Source organism: Phymastichus coffea, unplaced genomic scaffold, assembly GCF_024137745.1.
Source record: "Phymastichus coffea isolate CEN01 unplaced genomic scaffold, Cenicafe_Pcof_1.1 PCOF00014, whole genome shotgun sequence".
NCBI lineage: Eukaryota > Metazoa > Arthropoda > Insecta > Hymenoptera > Eulophidae > Phymastichus > Phymastichus coffea.
In genome coordinates, this window is record NW_026706825.1 from 3,353,799 (window position 1) to 3,374,409 (window position 20,611).

General features: G+C 44.0%; 2 protein-coding genes across 8 annotated transcripts in view; one reads left to right on the forward strand and one right to left on the reverse strand.

Moving 5' to 3' along the window:
* Positions 1–20,611, forward strand: part of LOC131674343 (ephrin type-B receptor 1-B) — an 819,189-nt gene that overhangs the window by 37,520 nt on the left and 761,058 nt on the right. The window lies entirely within an intron of this gene.
* On the reverse strand, positions 14,974–17,863 carry LOC131673993 (uncharacterized). Its single transcript, XM_058952414.1, has 2 exons — positions 16,672–17,863; positions 14,974–15,308 (listed from the first exon to the last, which is right to left on the reverse strand). Exons 1-2 carry the CDS (start codon positions 17,861–17,863, stop codon positions 14,974–14,976), a joined length of 1,527 nt encoding a protein of 508 aa, XP_058808397.1.

The following is a 20,611-nucleotide window of genomic DNA, read 5'->3' on the forward strand; positions in this document are numbered from 1 at the left end:
CGCTCGACCCTTGGGTCTGCACACCCTGGTCCTGCGTGGACGCTTCCCTGGTCTCGGGCCTTCTGACCGGGGGCCTCATGGCTTCCCGAAGGAAGTCGTCCACCCGCTGGCGCGAGCGGCCCTCGCGAGCGGCCACCTCGACCTGGGCCCGGACGAACCTACGGAGGTCGCCGATCAGCCGATCGGCGCCCGGACCCAATCCCAGGTCGAGCAGCAGTTGGGTGGCCGTCTCGAGGGCCTCTTCACTGATGACCAGCTTCCTCTCCATCTGTAAAAGAGAAGAAGTGGGGTCAAGGGATTTCTCAGGCTCAGCCCTTAACCTACCCGTCGCCGTGTGACGCTCGACGCTATTGTTTACGAGGACGTCCCGGTCCCCGGCGCTTTCCTCGCGAGCATGGCCCATTTGCGGGGGTAGCTGGCAGTACCACCTTCCGCACGTGCTGAGCGGTTCTACGTGGTCTGCCCCTTCCCCTTACCGCATTGCCATCCAGGTCGTCTCCACCTGGTTCCCGAGGTTCGCACGCGGGGTTCTTGCGCGGCCTACCTCGGCCTCGCTTAGCCGGTGCCTCGATCGGTACCTCTGGAGCCGCCGCGGGTTTCTCACGCTCGTTCGCGGGGGCTGCATTCGCGACGCACTCGCATATCGGATCCTCGCTGGATTCCTCGATCTTCGCTGGCGGGTCGCCTACGCCCTCCTCTTCCTCCAACGGTGCTGAGTCCCCGCCTCCTGGTTCCTCGTTGTCCTCATCTGAGAATGGACCGAAATAGGACTTGAGGTCCTTGGCGTGGATCAGCTCGGGCAACTCTTCCAGCTGGTTACCTAGGCGATAGGTATTCGTCCCACATACCTCCTGAATTACGTAGGGACCAGCATACTTCGGCGCCAACTTCGCCGAAACGCCCTGAGCTGCGGAAGACAAGATGCGGTTCCGCTTCCACACCCAGTCCCCAACCCTAAAGTCGGCCTGACGTCTCCTCCGGTTGTAGTAGACCGCCTGACGGGCCGCCTCCTCCCTGGACTTAGAGCCAGCACGTTCCCACAAATTGGGTAACTGGCGCATGTGGTCGCCCCATTCGGTCAGTTCTTGGCCCTCGGAAGCTTCCCGGGCCAACTGATCCTGAGCCCTCCTAAAGGTCGAGGGGGGAGTGGGCTGTCTCCCGAAGACCAGCATGGCCGGGCTGTAACCTGTCGCGCTGTGAGTTGCCGAGTTCAACGCGAAGTTGAACTCTGGCAGGTGCTCGTCCCAGCTCTTATGGTCCCGCTCCACGTACGATATGAGCATGGCCTTGAGGGTTTTGTTCACTCGCTGTGTGGGGTTTGCCTGCGGGTGGTAAACTGGGGTAAGGGCGCGCCGGATGCCGTTCCTCGACAGGTAGGCATCGACCTCTTGGTTTTTAAATTCGGTCCCGTTATCCGAAAGAAAAATCTCTGGCGCCCCAAACCTGGTTACCACCCTCTCGTGCAATTCCCGTACGATGGTCCTTCCGTTGGCCTTACGTACGGGTACGCACTCCACCCACCGAGTGAACAGGTCTAAAAAGACCAAAATGTACTCGAACCCTCTCGAGCTCTTCGGGAAGGGGCCAGTAATGTCACTGGCCACCACCTGCCAGGGTCGCGAGATCTCTCGACGACCCATCAGCCCGCAAGGCGGCCTTTGCTCCGCCTTGCATTGCTGACATACCGGGCAACTCCTCACGTACTCTCTGACCTGATCGTACATCTTTCGCCAGAAATACAGGTGCCTAGCCCGGGAGAACGTTCGTTCTCTCCCCTGGTGTCCCGCTGCTGGCGCATCGTGCACCTCCTCGAGTACTTGATGCCTCTTCTCGGCAGGAACCACTAGCTTCCAGGCTTCCTCGTTGTCGATGGACCCTTCGCTCTCCTCAGCCGGATTGTAGTGATACAATCTCCCACCGACTACCTTCCAGGTAGGTTGAGAATGTGGATCCTGGCATACTTCTCTATACTTCTGAAGGTACCAGGCATCGGCAGTTTCCGGCTGATGAGTCATGGCACCCACTTCTACCACCCCCTCCTCATAGGCCCTAGATAAAGCGTCTGGCACCACGTTGAGGTCTCCTTTTCGATACTCTATATCGAACACATGGCCTTGTAGTGCTAACGCCCAACGCGCTAGCTTTCCTGTAGGATTCCTCATACTGTGGAGCCACTTAAGGCAACTATGATCGGTGATGACTTTGAAGTGGTGCCCCTCAACATAGGGCCGGAACTTCCCGATAGCCCATACTACTGCCAGGCACTCTCGTTCGGAGACTGTATAGTTCCTTTCCGCACTGTTTAAGGAGCGACTGGCGTACTCAATTACGCGCTCCTGTCCATCGACTTCTTGCGTCAATACCGCGCCTATCCCGCTATCGCTCGCGTCCGTTTGTAACACGAACTGCGCGTTGGGATCTGGCGACTGCAAGATCGGTGCCGAGACCATTGCGTCTCGTAACCGTTCGAAAGCCTGCTCCTGTTCCTGCTGCCACGCAAACGGGATGCTCTTCTTCGTCAGGCGGTTTATCGGCTCAGCGATGGTTGCGAAGTCGGGTATGAAGCGACGATACCACGACATCATCCCCATGAATCGCTTCACCTGTCTGATCGTCCGTGGTACTGGGTACTCCATGATGGGCTTGATCTTCTCTGGATCTGGCCTTACCCCTTCACGGTTCACTAGGACCCCCAGGTACTTGACTTCCGACTTACAGAAGTGGCTTTTGGTCTTATTCACAGTGAGGCCCGCACCCAGGATTCGTTGTAAAACCAATCCCAGGTGTCGCTTATGCTCCTCAAAGGACGGCGAGATAATAATCACGTCGTCAAGGTACGGAAAAGCGAAAGGATCTAAATCCGGGCCAATCACTCTGTCCATCAACCTCTGGAAAGTCGCGCCGGCGTAGGACAATCCGAAGGGCATTCTCTTGAACTGAAAATGCCCCAGGCCAGGGACTGTGAACGCCGTAATGGGGCGCGACTCCTTTTTAAGAGGTATCTGGTGGTACGCGCTACTCAAGTCCAGTGTCGAGATGAACTTCGCATCCCTGATCCTTCACAGGATGTCGCTCATGAAGGGTAATGGGTAGGCGTCCGGCTTGGTTACTGCGTTTACCTTCTGGTAATTCACGCAGAACCGGTATTTGCCGTCTGCCTTCTTAACCATCACCACTGGACTTGACCACCCGCTGGTTGCTGGCTCAATGACGTCATTGTCCAGCATGGCCTTGACCAGCGCGTGCATTTCGTCTCGCACCCTGTCGGAGACCGGGTAGTATTTCTGTTTACAGGGTCGAGCGTCTCCGATGTCTATCTCATCCTCGACCCCCACAGCACAGCCTAAACACTCGCCTCCGTCTGGAATTAATCCATCGACGAGGCTAGCCACTTCTTGACGCTGTGCTTCCGTGGCTTCTACCAGGCCTACAGGTGCGAGGCACGACGTACCAGTGACGCTTGCCACTTCCAACGGTACCACCACTTTGGCTTTCGCCAAGTACAGCTGGTCCGTGTCAGGGTTCAGGTTGGCGCTGAATTCCCTCACGAAATTCGCGCCGACGTAGCAGTCATCAGACAGCAGTGGCGTTATAGCGACCCTTACATCTTTTGTGATTCCCCCTACTGTGAAGGGGAAAATCACATGACCCAAGATGGGACATGGGCGACCGTCAGCGAGCTTCGCTTCTCCCGCTCGCGTGACGTCCAGGCCCCATGTCTGATGCCAACCTAAGCCCGAGTTGACCCATTACCGTTGATGAGGCCCCGGTGTCGTAGAGTGCCCTTAACTTGTAGGCACCTATCCCCACCTGAAGCCACCATCGGGTCTCATCCTCGGGTCTATACCTGCGGGGAGCTTTCGCCGTCTCTCTCCCCTCTGTGGACGGGAGGCTTTCACGGCTCTTCTTGCCCTGGGCAGCCGCTACTCGCATCGACGTGCTCTCACCCGCAGGTGTCTGGGTCGCCGGTGTATCCTCCGGAGTGTCAGGTGGTCTCCTGGAGCTTTTGGGTCTGATGGTCTCCTCTCCGACCCATTCAAACCCCTGCTCCACCACCTGAATCCGGCCTCCGTACCCTTCGAGGATACAAAATGCCCGGTTACCCAGATCAGGCATATGCTCGGTCGCTGTCGCTTCTGACGCCACCGCACTGCTAGGTCTCGTAAGGTCCGATATCCCTGGCGAGACCTTCCTGAACCCTGGAGTCGCTGGCGGGCCCCTACCCCGTTCCAGCGACCCGCGACGAGAGGTCGCCTTTACTGGGGTCGCGGAGGGGACCTCCGTCCTCCGCTTCCCTGCCCGTTTCCCTTGTTGCAATCCGGGCCTAGTTTGCCACAAGACGAGCACTTGATCGGTTGGGAGTAATCTATTTTCCTCCGCTGACCCTCTCGTCGCTGGCCAGGAGACCCTGGGGGGGTTTTATTCCTCCCCTTTTCTTGTGGCCGACCCCTCGGCCACCTGGGAGAGTTAGCCTTCCTCTCCTTAAAGTACCGGTCCATATCGCGCCGCAGGGTCGCAATCTGCGACGATAGATCCTCAATGGGGTCTATCGCCTGCGTTGCGGCGATTGCGGGCCGGTCCTCGGGTCTCTTGGCCGAGGCTTTAACCGGCGACTCGGGTTGCCGCTGTTCCCTACCCCGAGGCTTGTTGGACATGGCCGCCGTTCGGGGTCCTGCCCGGGGCGGTGGTGCCTTAGCTGATACCCCCATGTGCTCGGGGTACAACGTGGACGTTGGCTCCAACCTAGTCCTCGGGCGCTCGTCGTCCCGCAAGGCGGTCTCGATTTCGGTCGCCCGGGCGTGGAATTCGTCCACGTTGGAGAACGCATTCCTCCGCAGCTGCATCCGGATGGCGGGTAGGAGATTTGCATATAGCAAATCTAACTGCCTCTGCTCTGGTAACGGCGGACGTAGCTGGGCTAACATGAAGAGGAGGTGGCAGGCATATTCTCGTACCAGCTCTCCTTTCTCCTGGTACCGGGCTTGGGCCTCTTGCAGCAATCTTTGTTGCTGAAGCTCACTCGACCCAAACCAACGTCGAGCGCCTGCCACGAAGTCGGCGTAATTCCTCCACTTAAGCTTGTTAAGCTCGTACCAGGTCCTCGCAACGCCTTCGAGGAGCTCTGATACCGAGCACAAGATTTCGCCGTCTGTTAGCCCAGAACCCGCGCGCAGATCTTCTAGTCTCGACAAGAAGGTGTCTACGCACTCTGAAGCCGTGCCAGAGTATCGCAGCTTCCATCCTCTCACAATCCTACCCGCGTCCCGAGTCGCGTAGTACCCCGACGCCGCATTGGCGTCGTACCAGGCGGATCCTTCAGGGATCGCCTGCCCTTCATCCATGTCGGCGTCTCTTGGTCCTCTTCTCGGTGGCTGTTCCGTCCTTGAAGGCGCCTGCCTTTGGGGAGCCTCTCGAGGTTCGCCAGGGGTCGGTCGCTGGGGTTCCGGGGTACTACCTGGTACCCTTGGGTCGTAGTGGCACGTATACGTGGATTGGAAGTCCACGGTCCTCCGGGGCCGCTCTGGTATGACCGTTCGTCGATTGGTGGGGTCCCTGTTTCTAAACTGCAGGAACTCCACCTGCAGAGCGGTCACCTGGTCGCTCCACCGCGCGCATACCTGGTCGTGTTTTTCCAGCATCTCCAATATGCGGTTTATCCCGACCCGGTTGCACTCGATCTCTTCTTTTAGTCGCTCGGTCACGCACCGCTCTTCTTCTTCCTCTGGAGGTTGTAGCTCCGCGTTCTCGAAGCGACGGGCTCTTCGCCTATCCGGCGATCCGGTGGAGCCCTTGTGCTCACTACTGACCCCCTCCGTGGGCCCCTTGACCTCGCCGGTCCCACCTTCCTCTGCGGGCTCTCGCTCCCCCGTCTCGCTCTGACTCTCCTCTTCAAAGTTGTCATAGACTGCGAGAGTCCGCGTCAGGTTGGCCTCCACCACCTCATCCCTGTATAACAGCATGAGTGGGTGGGCGACAAGATCCTCCGCATCAGCTGCTTCTAACTCTTGTCGCCTGGACTCCAGCCACCTCTCTCGACTCCGTCGCCTGCGTTGTGTGGCCTCCCTATCCAACGCCGCTCCTTGGAAGTCTAGGTCGATATACTCGCCTAGCAACCAATATGCTAATCGAACTGCCTGCATCAGCTTAGGACCATCTGTTCGCAATTCCAGTTGCGTCAGGTACCTATCCAGCTGTGTCGAAGGCAGTTCCGAAGCCCACCGGGTTATCGCGTCGGCGGTATCCTCCATGACGCTTATGCTGGGTGGGGCGTAGGTGGCGGTTGAGGTTAATTTTCCTAGTCGACCACCACCGCCTCCTATCGCCCAAGGCGCGAGCGGGGTGTTACGATTTTTATCGCCAACTACCCAATTACGCCTTTATTTACAAGGCAACAATACGCGTGGCTTGTGGGTGTGTGCAGGTATCGCGTACTCTAAGGAAGTACGAACTTCCGCTTCGCAACTACCTGCCTATAGGTGGAGGCTAACTGTTTGTTAGCTCCACCGGGTTAGTTAATCTAACCCTACACACACCCCAATTGCGCGCTCTGCTGGTACTGTCGCTCGGTGACTAACCCCACTTAATTACTTTAATGTGTAATAAAACACTTAAAAAGCAAAAAGTTAACCCAAATACAATTAGTCACCTTTTATATTCGCGTTAGAGCGACTACGGACGTCTCTTCGACCCCTGGGGTTAGTGTGCTCTCGGCTCACAAAAGCAGTTGTTATTGGGTCGGAGAGGCGTCTTTCCCCTACCGCAGAGCACGTACCGAACGAGCCACGCGTTACTTTACCCGCTCGCACCTTATTACGCACGCGCGCAAACGTTTCACTCTCGCGCGCGTTGCTCTCTCTTTTCGTGCAATTTCCCTCGTGTGTGAGTCCTAATTTAGTTGGGCGCCATGTAACAGGCCGCCGTTTAGTCTATAATCATGCAAACGTACCTTTAATTGCGACTAAACGACGCCTTGCTATCTATGTGCTCAAAGCACAGTAACCTACCTTGCCTCGGAGTGCGCCTGCGCAGAGTCTCTTCGCTGTTCCGAGTTGGGTTCCCCCAACTCACCGCTTGGCGGCGCTGTCGCCCCTTGCTAGTAGCGCTCGTGCGGCCGCCGCTGGAACCTAAGCCGTCGACTCGCGTCTATCGATAATCGCACGATTCGTGCTACGCAACCGGCGAATTCGAATCCACTGAAAATAAACACTGGCGCGACCTCCGGACAAAGGAAAGACCAAATAACGACTATCTAACTCGAAAATAATGATAAAGATGCACTTTATTGAGGTAACTAATTTACACGGGGAATTGGCCGAGAGACTTACGCACGCACGCGTGAATGACAACACACGCTGAAAATGAGAGAGAGAGAAAACCACGAATGCCGCGAACTAACCGCCCGCACGCAACAACTAATCTTCCTCGCGCACGCTGCGCGGGATCGCACGCAAATTACAATAACAAAAAGGGGGAAAAGGTGCACCTACCGCAAGAACGATGAGGATACGGTGGCCAACCGTATCCGATCAACACGCTGCTAATAAGCTGCTCCGCTGCTTGCTGCACCGCCTCAATTATTATTGCTGCTGTTGTTGTTGCTGCTGTCGCTAATGCTGCTGTTGCTGCTAGGGCTGCCGCCGATATTGCTGCTGCTATCGCTGCTGCTGCCGCTATTGCTGCTGCTAACGCACCCACGCACTCAAGTTCGCAATGTCACCAGGAAAACACAAAACTTGAACGGCTCGGGAAAACGGAGGTTAGATCGGCACGAACTGACTGAGTGGCACAGTCATACTGCCGGTCGGAGCCTCCCCTCCCGGTCATTGCCCCTTACGCTCTCTCTCTCTCTCTCACGGACCGAACGCGGCTCCTCTCGCTTAGCCGCTCGCTAACCTCGCGCGAGTCTACGATTTTCGGTAATCGTTGCAATATACGTTATATTAATTCGTTATTTCATCTGATATTGAGATTACATTTTTTGATTATATTAGTTTCTTGTACCATGCACATTTTGTAATTGCTATTTTCTCACGAATCTCGCAGATAAGCTCTTCTGAAATTTCGAAGCAATATTTAACAGGATTGTCGAACGAATCTGGTTTTTTATCCAAGTACCCACATTTGTACCAAGCATATTTAAATACGCTTTTGAATCTAGGTGAAGATAATTGATTATGTGTGATAGACTGTAATTTTATAATATTATTCCTCTCATGTAAACTGATTTCTGATCCGAATAAAATAATAGCATCAGATATTTTTCTTACAAAGTTTTTCCAAAATCGAAAACCGAATACATCCAGTGGTTGAATTTTGCCCGTCGTACGAATAGGAATTGTTATCAATCGAAAATTTGTATCTGCTGGTGTCACTTCTCTTACAGATCTTTCACACTGTCCACTCCATGAATCTAGTAATAAAACTACTGTTTTCCCGTAGTTAGGAAAAAATCCATGTTGCAACCATGTTTGAAGTAATTCACTCGACAGCTTTCCTGATACACTTGCTCGCAAAAATATATTAGGTGCATTGAATAGTTTTGGGTCCAAACAATGGGTCCAAACTCTCCGTTTGTTTCTTTTAATACCATAAAAAGGGGTGATAGCAATGTACCTTTTGCAGATATTGTCAGTTGAATCGTATAACTACGAGGGTGGTCCGATAAGTACTTAGCCTCACCGCCCGATGGCGCCACTCTCGCAAAAGAAATATTCTATCACGTAGTACAACCTTCTCGATGGTTACTGTCAAGATTTCAGCCGGATCGGAGTTGTAGTTTATTTTTGAGAGCGTGTGAAAGCAAGTGTGTCCCTTGATTTTTGAAAAATGGAAAAAGAGTAGTATCGGTTGGTGATTGGATTCTTGTTTTGGAAGGGAAATTGCGCAGTGTAATCAAAAAGCGCTTGGATGCTGTGTTCGGTGACTCTTCTCCTTCGATGGCGACCGTCAAAAATTGGTTTAACGAGTTCCAACGTGGTCGCACGTCGATTTTTGAAGAGCCACGTCCAGGTGCTCCGAAAACGGCTACCACGGAGGATAACGTGACAAAACTTCACGATCTCGTATTGGCAGATCGACGATTGAAGGTGCGCGAGATAGCTAAGATCGTAGGCATCTCAAAAGACCGCGTGGGTCATGTCCTGCATGAAATTTTGGGCATGAGAAAGCTGTCGGCGCGATGGGTGCCGCGTTTGCTCACTCCGGACAACAAGCGCAACAGTGAGACAAGTTCAGAGCAATGTCTGACGCTGTTAAGCGCAATCCGAAGGAGTTTCTGCGTCGTTTCGTGACAGTCGACGAAACATGGATCCACTGGTATACACCAGAGACCAAGGAACAGTCGAAACAGTGGACTTTACCCGGTGAAAGTGCTCCGAAGAAGGTGAAGACTGCCCCATCGGCCGGAAAGGTGATGGCCATCGTTTTCTGGGCTTCACAAGGTGTGATCTACATCGACTACCCAGAGAGGGGCAAAACGGTCACAGGGCTGTACTATGCCGAATTATTGGGCCGATTCGACGTCGAATTGCAGAAAAAACGGCCCCATTTGGCGAAGAAAAAAGTGCTCTTCCACCATGACAACGCACCGGCTCACACCTCCGTCGTCGCCATGGCCAAATTGGTCGAATTAGGCTACGAACTGCTGCCCCATCCACCGTATTCTCAAGTTTTAGCCCCGTGCGACTTCTTTCTGTTTCCAAACTTGAAAAAGTCACTCGCCGGGCAGAAATTTGAGTCGAATGAGGAGGTAATCGCTGCCACGGAAGCTTACTTTTCAGACCTCGAGGAAACGTATTTTTCAGACGGGTTAAACAAGTTGGAGTATCGCTGGGCCAAGTGTATCAAACTAAAAGGAGACTATGTTGAAAAATAAAACGCCACTTTTCCAAAATTTTCGTTTTTCTTTTGTAGGCTAAGTACTTATCGGACCACCCTCGTATGTGAAGTCTATGATACTGATTGTACTACTGATTCGACTGTCTTCTTACCTTTTTCACTCAATGTTCTGCCAGTATGCATTTCTAAATTGAATCCACTTTGATCGGAATGATATGTTACTTGCACTTTTGGTTGATAATTCTGTTTTTATGAGGTTGATAAAATTTTGACAATCTAACTTTAAATTAGCCTCACTTTCAACAGATACTTTAGTTACATATTTAGTTATTTTACGCGATACAATTTTATGCTTTTTTTTGAATAGTAATATCCAACTGGGTGAAGCTTTAAACCAAGGCATATCTAACTCATACTTTTTTTGTAAAGCCCATCTTTTAAGATCTAAATCATGCACTGTTAACTGCCGATCTAAAACATCTTTGAGTTGTTGTAAAGTATATTCTGAAACTTCAAACAGATTCTCTCTTTTGGTCCCGCTTGTCAAAATTTACTGTTTCCATGTTCTCAACCGACGTTCTGACGAAACTTATTTATATTTACTCTGGACGGAACTTAAATATAGTTTCTTTTTCTTGCCACTTTCCCAGTATTGTTACCGTACAAGTAGGTACCCCGGCATAGTCTACATCATGTATTTCTTCAAATTGATCGTCAATTACTTCTAGATTAATATCAAAATCATCATCCAGGAAACTTAAGTTCTCACTTATCTCACATTCAATACCTGAATTCGTTTCAATGCTTTTTCTCAATATATCTTCAACATAATCGTGTAGCTGCTTCTCTTCATCGTTTAATATAGGTATGCTTTCTACAACCGCACTTATGTGGAATGTTTTCAGTATTTTTTGAATGACGTTGTGAATTTCAATTGCCATTCTAACACAATTTTGACATTCAAAAACGTAGATGTAAAGCAAAGTTCTATTACTAATTTACTGAAGTATGCTGATGGAATATGCTTATATATACCGTAAGTGAACAAAACATGTTTTGAAGTTGGCACCACACAAACCGATATGAAATCAAGGTGCCCCAGGTTCCTCCACTGTTAGTCTTGGCTTATCACATACGTCAACGATTACGATTTCTATCAAGGAAAAAAAGAGTTGCAGTTCCAATCTTACTATTTAAACCACATGAACCGCATTCTTTGGTTGTGGTTTCTATTAAGGAAAAAAATAGTTGTAGTTCCAATCTTGCTATTTGAACCACATGAACCGCATTGGTTGATTGTAGTTTCTATCAAGGAAAAAAACAGTTACATTTCCAATCTCTCTATTTGAACCACATGAACCGCATTCATTGTTTTGCCACGCACATACTCGAGTGTGTTTAAGGTGGAAAATAAGAGTAACATTATCTCATGTCAGTATTTTTATGTTCGCTAAAACCGCCTCGACAAATATACCTATTAGTATGGTAAAATCAGTTTGTCTTATGAATTTTTTCATAATAACATAATAATCGAATTTCCTCAGGCATAGTAGTAATAGTTGTTGAACATAATGATTTAAAAATGAAATTTCGTGTAGCTATTTCGAACTTCAAAAATTTGCATGATTTCGTAGTTGCATTTGCTATTTCCTACCTATATATAAATATACGTAATTAATTAAACGTTATCTTCTATAAAAAATGTGCATATGTCCTTTTATTTGAAGATACTATAAATATTTCGAAATCGGGATTATGAATGACAGGGAGCTGGGTTCCGGATTTCAGAAAATTGGAATTCAGGAGTTCGGTGTTACAGCGTAGCAGGGTAACCAGCTGGAGGGTTGATGAAACTGGGATGTAGGAGTTACGGGTTACAGCGTGGCAGGGTAATTAGCTCGGGGGTTGATGAAATTGGGGTGCAGGAGTTACGGGTTACAGCGTGGCAGGGTAACCAGCTCGTGCGTTGATTTTTATATTCAAAAAATGTAATCTCAATATCAGATGAAATGAACGAATTAATATAACATAAATATAACATAAAAATAAAATAAATGTAACGTTATCTTCTACAATCATTTCACCTATGTCCTTTTCTCCAGAGATATTACAAATATGTCGAAATTGGGATTATGAATAACAGAGAACCGGGTTTCGGACTAGAAAATTGGAAAGGGCTGGGTAACTAGCTCGAGGGTTGATGAAATTCGGGTGTAGGAGTTCGGGGTTAGAGCGTAGCAGGGTAACCGGCTCGAGGATTGATGAAATTCAGATGTAGGAGTTTGGGGTTAGAGCATGGCAGGGTAACCAGCTCGAGTATTGATGAAATGGGGTGTAGGAGTTACGGGTTATAGCGTGGCAGGGTAACTAGCTCGAGGTTTAAGGAAATTGGGTTCGGGGTGGTAGGGGATCAAGGTAACAAATGAATGCTTTGTTCACTCTCCAATGAAGGGGTAGCAGCCCCTGGTGACGAATACTGTATACTTTTGTGTTAGATTTTTAATTTCTCGGAGTTTCATAAACTTCATTTCTTCTGAAAAAATTTTGCAAGAAAATCTTTGAAAATATAGCTTTTCTTTCAGGCGACTTCGGGGGTTTCGAACCCCTGTAGACGAAATCCATATATTTAGCTGAAATTTTTTATAACAATTTTTTTGTGTTTGTTTCGTCAAAAACTGTGCATATAATACGAAAATTTCGCTGTAAAATGATGTTGAGGGCTAACTTTCGGGGGTAGCTTTCACCCTCTAAATAGTTTATTCGGCAGAACAAAAGTATACATATGTTTAGCTTTTTTGAGCGTCACAGAACATGAAATAACTAGCATAATCTGCGATTAACAACTGCTTATATTGTATTAATAACATTAAGGGGTAGTTCACCTTCGAAATAATAGATAATAGGAAAATTCCGAAACACGTCAATTTTCTTTTATCATTTTCTACTAGAATATCATTTTTAAAATTTTTTTAACATAATTTTTTGATTTTGTAAGGTAAAAATACACTTAAAAATATGGTTTTTCCTCTATACAACGTAGGGGTTGCAACCTCCGGGGACCAAATTGATGTGTGTCTGTTACTTTTGTTATAAGTATCTTGTGTTTTTTTGTTTCATAAAAAAATATTCATTACAACTAAAGACATTGCTATAGAACTGCTTTTGGGGCTGTGTTTTGGGGGTGGGTTTCATCCCTTGGATAGCTTTTTCCGCCGATAAAAAAAAATACGGGTCTTTTATTTTTTTTACGCACTATAACATATCTCAATTGCAGAAAAATCGGAGGCGGAGGGTTGGGGTGGTTCCCTAGGATGACTTTTCCGGTAGACCGCAGTATGAACACGTCTACTCACCTAAGGGTTCAAACGCTGACGACCTAACTGACATGAAATACAATTTTTTTAGGGTACCAAATCAGTGCGCAAAAATTATCGTATAAAAAGTATTTTACTCTAAAAATACGAAATATTGCTTATACGAATATGTAGAAAAATTATGAAGGACCGCGTTCCCATAAGGCTACCTCTGACACCCTTCATATATAACTTTTTTAATAAATTTCCAAGTTTTTGTTTCATAACAAATTAGAGCACAAAATTTATCGAGTAAAAAGTGTTCTCTCTTAAAAAGCAGGCATATCGGAAGTAAAAAAAAATTATCGAGGACCGCGTCCCCATAGGGTAACCCCTGCCGCCCTTCGAATATGACTATTTTACTAAATTTCCTGGTTTTATTGCGATAACAAGTCAGTGCGCAAAATTATCCAACAAAAAGTATTTTACAGCAAGAATATTGTTTATACGAACATGTAAAAAAATTATTGAGGACCGCATTCCCATAGGGCCACCACTGCCGCCCTTCAAATATGATATTTTCAATAAATTTCCAAGTTTTTGCTTCATAACAAGTTAGTGCGCAAAATTTTAATTAACTCCAATCATAATGAAGCAATTTGAAGAATACCGTCAATAAAAATAGATTCAGTAATATTTTATTGAATCATGTTCAATAAATTTTTAAATGTTTAAAAAAAATCCTTAATGGTACTCAGTCGTATAGTTTCTTATCGATTTGATTATATCATATATGATTTCCATACGTAATCGTATTTGATGCAATCAGATTCTATGATTTCTAATGATTATTTTAAGAATACTAGAACTTATTAGCGCGCTACGCGCGCCTTAGATTAATCATCACATTTAAATATACGCATGGTAATTACACGTTAGATAAAATCTTTTATGTATAAAGTTCCTTGTAGATATAATTTTTAACTGTAAACCTATCACGTTGCTGATTCCCTAGGTAAATTTTGAGTGTTTCCCATGAACGTATTCTAGACATTGCTACATACAATTGTCCATGATTGAAAACATGGACAATTCGAAGATCTTCTTCGAAGATCAATAGCAGTCTTATCAAATGTTTGACCTTGAGCTTTATTAATTGTCATAGCAAATGCTAATTTTATTGGAAATTGACGCCTTCTGAATGTAAATGGGTATTCATTTTCGCAAGTTAATGAAATACGATTTAAAAATACAATACTATTTGATTTGTCTCCTGTTAAAACTTGACATTTCAATAGATGATTCGAAAAATCTAATACTCGTAGACGTGTACCATTGCATAAGCCTTCGTGTATACTTATATTTCTAATCAGCAAACAATACAATTTTTTCTCAATCGTAGCTCATATGAAGGTAAACTGGAAGGATGTAACGTATTCAAATATTCCGGTAAGATTATTTCTTGGAAATCACCATTATCACAATTATCGGTACTGTCAATTGCAGTATATATACGTTCTGTTGCTCTATCTAGTAAATCGGTAACTAATTTATTTAATTCATCAATATCCACATTTCGGGCTGATAATATAGCACATTTACTCATAACATCAAATTTCTTTTCTGTAATTAACCTTTGAAACACTCTGCGGACATCATCATTTTGATTTAAGTTACAATGCTCGGGTAAATTTAAATTGTCACATTGATTGTTCAGAGTTCCATCACCAACTAATAATAAAAATTTTACGAAATCAACTTCATTAGGTAATACTCTCATATTAATGGTAAGATTGTATTTAGTGAAATGTTTCCATAATTCACTGTATTCAATAGAAAGGTTCTAGGTTTCAGTACGACTTTCATTGATTTTAATTGGTAAAAGTTGCCTAAAATCGCCCCCTAAAACCATAACTTTACCACCAAATGGTAAATTATTGTTCATAAATTGTTGTAACGTTCTATTCACTATTTCTAATGCATATCTTGGAGCCATAGGCGCTTCGTCCCAAATAAAAACTTTTGTTTCTTTTAGTAGAAGGCCATCCTTAGATTGCGCTGTTATACTTGACGAGTCACTGTACATAGGAACAGGAAGACCAAATGTTTTATGTACTGTTTTTCCTTGTGGAAGTAATATTGCTGCAATTCCAGTGAAGGCCATTGAAGATACTTTGACTTTTTTTGAGCACAGTAAATTATAAATAGTTGTGTAAACGAAAGTTTTTCCTGATCCTGCTGGACCATCGATGTACGAGGTGTGTTCAAAAAGTAAGTTGACTTTTCAAATTTCACGGGCAACGTACTTTCGATTATCGATTTGTTTGTTTTGTTATGTTGGTACACTCTTCCCGAACATCTGTACCAAGTTTCAAGTGTATAGCATTTTTTGTTTGGTTGTGAGAGGCGTAAAGGTTATAAGTGTTTTGCGTGCTCGGCGATTTCTTGCTATCAAAAAATATGGATCAAAGGATTTGCATCAAATTTTGTGTAAAAAATAAAATAAAGTACTCCGAAACACTTGAAATGTTGACGGTGGCATACGCTGAAACTGTTCTGAGTAAAAAAAATGTTTACAAGTGGTACAAACTTTTCCAAGATGGCCGGGAAGATGCCAATGACGAGCCTCGCTCTGGACGCCCAAGCACGTCAACAACTGATGAAAACGTTCAAGCAGTGAAGAAAATTGTTCTGGAAAATCGTCGAATCACTACACATGAAATTTTTTCTAACGTTTTGGGCATGAGACTTGTGTCAGCGAAGTTTGTTCCGAAATTGCTAAATTTTGACCAAAAGAACCGGCGCATGAGCATCGCTCAAGAATTGTTGAATGACGTCAATGACGACCCAGATTTACTCAAAAGGGTCATAACTGGTGACGAATCATGGGTATATGGTTATGATATCGAAACCAAAGTCCAATCGTCCCAATGGAAGAGCCCAGATGAGCCAAGACCGAAAAAAGCACGCCAAGTTCGATCAAATGTCAAAGTTTTGCTCACTGTTTTCTTCGATTACCATGGCGTGGTGCATCAGGAGTTCTTACCATATGGACGTACGGTCAATAAACAGTATTATCTTGAAGTTATGCGCCGTTTGCGAAAAGCAATACGAAGAAAACGCCCAGAATTGTGGAAAAACAATTCATGGCTTTTGCATCACGATAATGCCCCTGCTCACTCATCTTTGCATGTGAGAGATTTTTTGGCCAAAAACAACACCACAATCATGCCTCAGCCATCATATTCACCGGATTTGGCCCCATGTGACTTTTTTTTGTTCCCAAAACTAAAGAGACCTATGAAAGCACGGAGATTTGCAACGATTGAAGAGATAAAGACTGCATCGCTGGAAGAGCTCAAGGCTATACCGAATAGTGCTTATGAGAAGTGCTTTGAGGATTGGAAAAACCGTTGGCATAAGTGTATTGTATCTGAGGGGGATTACTTTGAAGGGGACAACATAAATATTGATAAATAAGTAAATATTTTTTCTTAAAAATATAAAGTCACCTTACTTTTTGAACACACCTCGTATATACAATTATTATCATGATTATTAGTCTCATTTGCTAAGTTCAAAACAACGTCGACAATTTCTTTTTGTTGTTCATTCAATAGCTGATATTGACGTTCTCCAATTTTTCTATAATTTGATTGTAATGATTCATTATTGTTTTCTAATAATAAATGACTAACTACTGTTTGATCCATAGTAGGGTAGTCAGCCAAACTCTTACCTTCATAATTCAATAAATTATTAATTTCAGCATATGCCATTTGATGACTTCTAATAACGTCGTGCATTCGCGAAAAATCTTCCGACAATGCATCGTTGAACTTATCCCATAATTCTTCAGGGTGTATAGGTTGACAATGTATTAAAATTCGAACAAACAATTGTCGAAGTCTACGTGGCATCATCCATATTGTTGCTTCCTCCATCGCTTTAGCCCATTCTTCATCGTCTTCTATTAATCCTAATTCTAGGCAAGCTGCTGTAAAGGAAGGTTGAATTATACCATTTACTGTTTTTAAGGAATCAAAGCTTGTAGGTCCTCTTACATGCAATAATAATAATCGTAAGTGAAATAGCTCTGGTTGTGTAGGACTCACAGAAAACATTCGTCCGATGCAATCAAAATGTTTTTTGCGTATTGCCCACTTCGTTACCATAGTACCATTAATTTTTTCTTTTTTATAAGTAAAAAATGACGGAATGTCACTATATAAATACTGACGTGCAGTGCTATTTTCAATATTTAATTTGAAATAATCAAGTAACTTACTACTCGCATGATGCAGATTGTCTACAATGTTTTCTGCGTTACTTGAAATTACTACGTATTGCTGATGTGATAAATGAATTGGTAGTCGTTCAATAGCATGACTTTTATTTTGCAATGGTTTGCTAAAAATTCGATAACATTTTTCAACAGGTCCGACATATCGAGTTTCTATGAAACTGCTAACTTCATCGTGGTTAATAATATTTGTAGATACATTTTCATTCCCAATAGTTACTGTTGCTGCATCGTGTCCTTTATAAATATATTTAGTTTTATCCATAATAGTTTCATTTTGGAATTCTTTCGGAAATTTTTTTGAGCATTTGTTATTTACCATACACCAGTCACCGCAAGGCCCGTGTATCATATTTTTCACAACTATGTCATATAAAATAGGATCAGTATCTTTATTTGGAAGCTCAGCTGATATAAATTTATTAACCATTGCAGGTGTAGATATTTTATAACCGCTTTTTAAAGTTATCAATAAATGCATGTGTGGTAAACCACGTTTCTGAAATTCTATAACATAACCATAAGATGCTACCTCTACAAAAAAATTTTTTTTTATAACTACGTAAAGTAATAAATAAATATATAAATTGTTCAAATAAACATAAATTGTGTAAAGATTTATGTCTATTTATTTGATTTTTGATATTAGATTTTTCTTTGTTGTTTCAGTATTTTGTAAAATTGTTTATTTTTGTGATATAATTTATAATAATTTTAATAATTTCGTAATGGTTCGTTTTTCAGTGTAATTAGTTTTTCAATTCGGTTTTTTTTTGTTGTTTCAGTGTTTCGTAAAATTGTATAATTTCGTAATGGTTGGGTTTGCAGTGTAATTAGTTTTCCAATTTCGTTTTTTTCTTTGTTGTTTCAGTGTTTCGTAAAATTGTATAATTTCGTAATGGTTGGTTTTTCTGTATAATTAGTTTTTCAATTTCGTTTTTCTTTCCTTGTATTGGTTCAATTACACAGGTTTACAAAATAAAAAAAGTTGATGCCTATTTGACCAGACCATATAACTTTTATGTATTTCGATGCGCTGAACATGAATCCGAGGTCCGTTGATCTCCATCACGTCAGGTTCAAGGTCTTTCAAAGCTCAAATGTATTGAATACAACGGAATTCAAAATTTGACTACGGATTCGGAAAGAGCGGGACATTTTACGTTCAAATACATATTGTTGGTTTTTTCCAACATGACCTTTGAAGGACATCTAGAGCTCAAACAAATAATAAATAGACCTTATTTGCTTTTTATCCATATGAACTTGTTTTTGAGACATCCGATGGGCTTCTATTGTATACTGCCATGTATCTTTGTATTCTAAATACAAACCTGGAATCCATTTGACCTCATCCAGTTAGGATCAAGGTCATTTCAAGGTTAATTCGTTAATTTTGCACAAAAAAACAAATATAACCATAGTCTTTGAACCCTGGTTGCCTTAACCCTCGAGCCCTGCAACTCTCTATGACCTTCGACCTCCGCATCCTAATTTCCTAAAACCCCGAGAACTTGACCTTAAAACGCCTTGAACCAATCCCTCATACCCCCAATTCCATAACCACCGAGCACTTAATCCTAAGACCCGATTCCCCATACTCCAATGTTCTTAACTCCCCAGCACTTAACTCTGAGACATCTTACACCCAATTCCTAATACTACATGTTCCTTAATAACCGAGTCCTATAAACTATAAGCGTGCACCAGCGGCTCCGTCCGACGGTCCTTTTCAGGATAGTTGGATATCCGGTGCAGCAGTTGGTCAAAAAAAACAAATATAACCCTAGTCTTTTAACCCTGGTTGCTTTAAGGGGGTATCCCTATATAGATGGGCAAAAATGAACTAAAACTTTGCGATTTTTTTTTTCTTAAACTATACAAGATTTTTAGTTGAAAATTTTATAGTTTATTGCTTAAACATTGAAGATGCATTAAATATTTTTTTTACATTATTTTGTTTATAAAAGTTGTAAAAAAAAATGTTGAACTATACAACTTTTTTTTTTCCCCAATTTTGTGTGCACACTTGTCGTCGTCGTATCTCTCTGAAACATAAAAGAAGAATTTTTTTGTTATTATAAGGTCTAAATCTCGTCGACTAACCTAAATTTAAAGTATAAAAAAATTCCATAGCAAAATGGTGCACTTTTGAAAAAAAATTGTAACATTTTTTTTTATTATTATTGCAAAATAGTGGTTAAATAAATTTTTATTTCAAAAACAAGTAGGTTCATCGACTAGATTTTTAAATTATCTTCAAAATGCTATTTTTTTTTAATAAGTTAAAAACTTGCCGAGAAATTATGCCCCCAAACACGGACAGTCAAGAAATTTCCTTTTCAAGTAAAACGCGTTTAAAGTTCGCGGTAGCCGAAAATCGCATTTTTGATTGACTCACCATTACTTTTTAATTTTTTTCTTAATCAGCAATGCCTGGGCCATAAAGGAGGTCATCTTCTTCATCTTTTTCAGGAGCAGCTCTTGCTTTTTTAGCCAATCTACCTTCCTTTGTGGCACTCGAACTCTTCAGCTCTTGACGCTTTATTCGGTTTTCATCCATCTTTTGGGCGTAGTTGTAAGTAGGCGCTCCAATAGTGAACTCGAGGATGTTCATTGTTTGCAGGATTGATTTATAACCGTCATTAAATAATCCAGCAGCAATCCAAGCTGCAATTTCAACGGTTTTTGAACCACAGTGCAGATGCTTAGGAGCCAAGCGCCATACAAGAGCATTAAAACTTTCATTCGCATTTTGGGTATGTCCGCCCACCCAAGCACCTTTGCAGTAGATCTTCTCTCGATAAATCTTCATAAATGGGCAATAAATGCTTTTGTAAATCTTCATGGAGAGCCGGTGGATGCTCAAAAACGCCGGCTGCGACTACCTGCGATTGTTGCCACTCACACCAGCTATCGATTCCCGGAGGGCAGTACTGATGCTGTGGTTTTTCGTCAGTCGAGCACATATGGTAGTATGTAGCTAATATTGCTTCTTTCATATGTTGTATTGAGTTGACGTTTCTTCTGATGGCGAGTCCGTAATAAGTACTTAACTTTTTTATAAGAGCATCAGTAAGTTTGCCTCTACCTCCCAATTTCTCTTTTTTTTTCAAATTCCGAAGACGCGTTCCCATTCGCTTCTGAACGTGGCCAATGCACTCACACTTCACCACCG